The sequence below is a fragment of the Juglans regia genome, chromosome 5 (genome assembly GCF_001411555.2).
Source record: "Juglans regia cultivar Chandler chromosome 5, Walnut 2.0, whole genome shotgun sequence".
NCBI classification, from domain to species: Eukaryota; Viridiplantae; Streptophyta; class Magnoliopsida; order Fagales; family Juglandaceae; genus Juglans; species Juglans regia.
In genome coordinates this window covers 16512099-16517276 of record NC_049905.1, presented here as the reverse complement: position 1 = coordinate 16517276, position 5178 = coordinate 16512099, and the positions used below count along the sequence as shown (strand labels likewise).

Genomic DNA, 5178 nt, shown 5'->3' with positions numbered 1-5178 from the left:
CGTAAAAGTTACAATATCTGCGCAAGTTTGTTTTGCCGGATTTGATCCCTAGAGTCGGAGAGTGAGACACGTTGGAGGAACCATTTCGACTGATAGGTGGCGCTAGCTTGTATGTTAGGTTTAGGATCAATGTGATGTTTGATGGGCTGGCATAAATTTTCATGTTGAGCCTACAAACATTCCGAATGGCTCTCTCCTGAAAGCATGTCTGTGCATTCTTTCCGTGTAAATCTAAGCAAGGAAAATAGAATGACATTTGCAAGGAAAATATGATTTCCACACATTTTATTATTCACCAATTTTTTGGGGTTAAGACTCCCTAGGCAGCCAAGGAAGGAATGGATCTGTAACAACTTTGAGTCATTAGTAGTAGATCCTATGTAAAATGAATGGTAATATTTTTGCAGATGTAATGTGTACCAAAAAGATAGGAAGGATTCACTTCATCAGCTTTAAGGTTACCAATGTTTGCCACAGTATTGATCGTGTATTATCATAGAGTTTGGTGCCCAGGTTGGCAATCAATGGAACTTATGTTGGTACTCAAGTTAGTAACCAATGGAACTTACCCTTGTCTAGAATATATACCCATATATGTAATCATTGAAAAACTAACATGAATAGACTAGTAAGGATACCTCACTTGCCAGTGGATTTATAATATTCCACTTAAAAGTTTCAATATTCTAACTTGTACGGCGTGTTTAGCAATGCATGCAATCATTTTTCACTATCCAATCCGGCTTTCTTTAATTTTTCAAATGCTTGTATAGCCTCTGCATCAAAACCACCTGCAAACTGAAGATTCTGGTGGTTAATAAGATAGATATTGATGGGTGCCATTCATTTTTTGGAGTCCGTTGTACCTGGTGTACTCGATATGCATATCGAACTCCTTGAAGCTTAAGATTCTCTTCACATGAGCATTCATCAGCCTGCAATTCGTTAGCTATCCTTTTCATGTATTCCCTGGCGAGCTTCAGTGAACTTAGTTTCATCTGCTAATAGTAAAAAGAGTTAGGGTTTGCATTTATTATGATTGTTGGTTTTGGTGGAAGTGGAGTTATTTTCCAATATGAACTGATGGCCGATCTGGAAACCCTAGTGTAGATTATTGAAATGAATACATAGAAAAGACTCGATGGATTGCTGGCCATTTAAGTAATCCTAGCTTGATTACTTATCAAAAATAAAAAAATAAGTAATCCTAGATTGATCATTTAGCTATGAAGTTTTGGCATCTTTTGACACTAGTCAAAACAATTGTGCAAGAGAGTTTTCTGATTAGTAGAACTTTGCTTGGTTGATAGTTGGTGAGATAATTTCCATTGCAGTCATTCTATTTCTATTTCTATAGTTGGTGAGATGATAAGCCATTGTTATCAGTGGAACCTCTAAGCTTTGGGTAAAGATCGACCAGGTGATGCGTACCTGACCGAGTAGACCTGTGTCCAGCATCCACTCCCAAGGTATCTGGAGATCCTTGTATCTCTTGATTGTGCTTTCCCTCATCCTTTCGATATTGGCGATACTTTGCTCCAACCTTTTGATTGAAATAAGATAGTTCAATTAGTGTATAATGTGGAATGAAGTATTAAACTTTTAACATAACAGTATATACATGCTCGCCTGTCTTGCAATGCCTGTATTCTTCTTAGAGCCTGGGTCAAAGGCTCTTTTGGGTTGTCCACAAAACGTGAAACTTCAGATTCAAGGCTTTTCAGATCTCGGTAGGTGCAAGCTGCTTCCCTTAGTGCATCTGCTTTTCGTTCTGGCCATTGTGGGAAATGCTTCAGTACAGCTCTTTCATCAACCAACGAAGACAATTCCCCATCTAGCCATTTCACAAAAGCCTCCACATCGGAAACATCTCTATAAGTTGCAGACTCTACCTCTTTAGTGAGAAACTTGATGAATTCCCCACGTCTTTCCACATCTGACTTTATCTGATCAGGAGTTTGTCTTATATCAGCAGGGGGAAATTGTTTAGGGGTTAGGCAGGTAGCTAAAAGTTAAGACTAGGGTGCACAACCATACTTACAGCTTTATGATATCTTGAGCGGTTTTCAATTTCTCCAATCATGTTCTGAATAAAATTTCATTTTACGAATAAAATTCCCCTTTTATCCAATCTTTTCCATTTATTTGCTGGGAAATGTTTATCTTTTATTCCTTTTAAAACTGCTCAAAAGCAGATCCTCCCTTTTTTTGCCATTCTCATCTTGATTCTACTTTTATTATCCTTCCAAAAACTATTACTATCTAGAGCTACTGGTTATCTATTTATTACAGCAATAATATATGGACATAGTCTACGGTTACTTGGTCTAGAAGCAGTAGGAAGTAAAGTGATAATAACTGAAAAAAATTTCCTGTCTCGATTCTAATATGACTTGCATTATGTTGATCTATTATTCAATTCATTATCCTTATGCACTGCATTTTATCTCTAACCTGTGCCTTCTTGTAAATAACATCTCTATAACATGTACCTGCAGCTTACTCGTCACTTATACATCCCTCTCCTCGTTGTCCATGTCAAGCATATTTGGGGGATCCGATTAGATACCATTAAGTTGTGTTCATTCCCTCGGTTATTGTTATAGAAAATTTTGGTAGCCTATCTCTCTGAAATATGCAAAATCAGTTCCTACATAGCTTGGTGTAATAAATTCCCTTATCTATAAATTATACGAGAATAAGATTATACCAGTGTTATCTTCAACCTGGTTTAGACCCAAGCTGTCTCACCTTAGAACCAGTGTTATTTTCAAAGCTTGTGGTTGTTGTATTACCAACTATATATTCCAATCCTTTATACATAAATCGCTGCCAACTTTATTTCTTATAATATCCATGGAAGCATTCTCTATTATCTTTGACTGCTGCTGCCATTATATTAAAAAGCATTATATTATGGGAAAGTTCAAATGGCCGCTTCTATTAGAAACATAGTTTTGTCTTTGACTTCGTTGAAGTACTTGACAGTACATGCAGTGCCCTTATATAAGAGTTGGGAGTGATCATTTGTCATTTGGCAAACGGCTAGTGTCATATATATATTTATATATATATGAGTACATATATTATATTGAGTATAAAATGAACTCTTGCCCTGCAGATCTGTCTAGTAAATACATTTCATTGTTGTACTTGCCATGGAAATCTGTTAAACTATAACAGCATAATATATATGACTATTACTCAAGTTTTTCCCTTCCCTTTTATATATGTATATATATGATAATTCACTTCCATTCATTAAGAATGATTACGAGATTTGACCCATATATATTACTTATTCACATGAGTAGATCAGAGGGAGAGCTAGGGATGTTGGTTCTGTTCAATTAGCATTTATGAATCCAACCTTTTTTTTGGTATTATTATATAGATCATATGTATGCATACAACCACCCGGTCGCATGCATGAGGCACTTCGTAGGTTCAGTCGATCCGTTCAATCACTTTTGGAACCACTGTATATATTAGCTTTCTGATATTGCTGTCTGCCTAGCTACCGGCATGCAGCAATTGTTTTGGGAAGTATTAATTTTTTAATTTGGCAGATTATATATGTTTATATTTTGTGTATAATAAGCTTAATTAATTAAGTTGAAATTGAAATTAAATCATAGATCGATAAAGTTTGAGAACCATCAAGATATTAACATTAAGCATGCTGCATGGTGCTCTGAGGTTCTGATCAGCACCAGAATTACTTTGTAATAATTTATAAATTTTCTTAATTTGCTGCTTAAATATTTATTGATCAGTTGATGAATTATTTATTGATCAGTTGATGAATTAAAAGACACTACAAGAAAAAGGCCTTTTCCCAGGGATTTTATATCTGCTGCAAAAGAAATCGCCGCAATAAGATATTATTGCCAGCGATTAAGAATTCGTCGTACGTTTTAAATTCCAATCCTCATAAAAAAACCGGGCCGGTCCCAAATTATGTTGGCAGAGGTTTGTGCCCAGTTTTTGTACTTTATATATATATATATATATATATTATAATTGCATTAGTCTAAACAGTACTAATATATGAAAAATAGACATCCACGTTATAAATGTTGGAATGATAACTGCATGCACGATTTCAGTACCACAACTAGAAATAGAAAGCTGGAAGATTTACACGAACATAGATATATATAAATATATATACATACATATTATATATATTAGTTTCTTCTCTAAAGTTCTGCTTGATATATATATTCTCAACCAAGGCATTAAGTATAATGAACTACTCCTCTAGCTAGCTAGCTAGGCTCCATATGGTTATACTCCATATATATCCTCCATTTAAAGAACAAATAATGTATGTACACAACCTGCAGGCACGTATTTAATGCAGTTTATTGTTAGAGGTAATTAATGAGGAATCTGATCCCTAGCTATTGGACTAGGGCTTCTCAAAACAGTGTCATCTTTTACTCATGATATAGCATTAAATGTAGGCTTATTGAATGTGCAGAAGTTTATTTCTACTCTTTTTAATATTGAGAAGATCTTCTATTTTAAATATTGAGTTTGAATCATTTTTTGACTATGTTTAACCCTTTATGACTATGTGTTAAACTAGTGGAGATGAGAATGTATTATTTTTAACACTTTTCTTCAAGATATAATGCCTATGTAAGCAACCGATGATTTTATTCAAACTAGTAGGTTCGATTAGAATTTTCTGGTTTGTCAAGAGCTACTCTTGTATGGGTGTTCTATGCTTTCACACAAAAATGATGTGAATTCTCTCGTTTTCTTCGAATCTAGTATGCTTGGGTTGTGTACTTGAGATTGTGGTTAAATGAGGGATGTTTAAGAGCATGAATGTACTAAAGCTGCTAGCTGTCCATGGTAGTGCAGAAAATTCTGCACTGCACTCTGTTTTGCTTGCATGCTGTCCATTTCATTCCCATTTTTCATTTGCATCTTTTGCTCAACCAAAGTTATTTCTTTGTATGAAAAACTGTTAAAAACAAGGGACAAAAACCAGCCATCTTGTAATCTTTAAGCTTTAACTTTTCTGTACTAAATATTGAGGCAAATATTATTTCCCTTGGGATGAAGGAGATGAAGTTCTTTTTGCATATAGAGATTAATTTATCTTACAATTTAAAAAGCTGATCAATAGGTTAATTTATCACAGCAAACTATATAAATTTATAT

General features: G+C 34.6%; 1 protein-coding gene across 1 annotated transcript; it reads right to left on the bottom strand.

Moving 5' to 3' along the window:
- Positions 1 to 633: 633 nt before the first annotated feature.
- Positions 634 to 2083, bottom strand: LOC118348446 (protein CHUP1, chloroplastic-like). Its single transcript, XM_035690070.1, has 5 exons — positions 2042 to 2083; positions 1630 to 1946; positions 1432 to 1543; positions 867 to 998; positions 634 to 798 (listed from the first exon to the last, which is right to left on the bottom strand). The coding sequence occupies exons 1-5, from the start codon at positions 2081 to 2083 to the stop codon at positions 721 to 723; spliced, it is 681 nt and encodes a 226-aa protein (XP_035545963.1). The 3' UTR covers positions 634 to 720.
- Positions 2084 to 5178: the final 3095 nt, after the last annotated feature.

Coding starts and splice junctions, on each gene's coding strand:
- LOC118348446 (XM_035690070.1), bottom strand. CDS start 2,083: ATGATTGGAGAAATTGAAAACCGCTCAAGATATCATAAAGCT. Junction 1,947..2,041: donor GCTCAAGATATCATAAAGCT/GTAAGTATGGTT, acceptor ACTCCTGATCAG/ATAAAGTCAGATGTGGAAAG. Junction 1,544..1,629: donor ATACAGGCATTGCAAGACAG/GCGAGCATGTAT, acceptor TTCAATCAAAAG/GTTGGAGCAAAGTATCGCCA.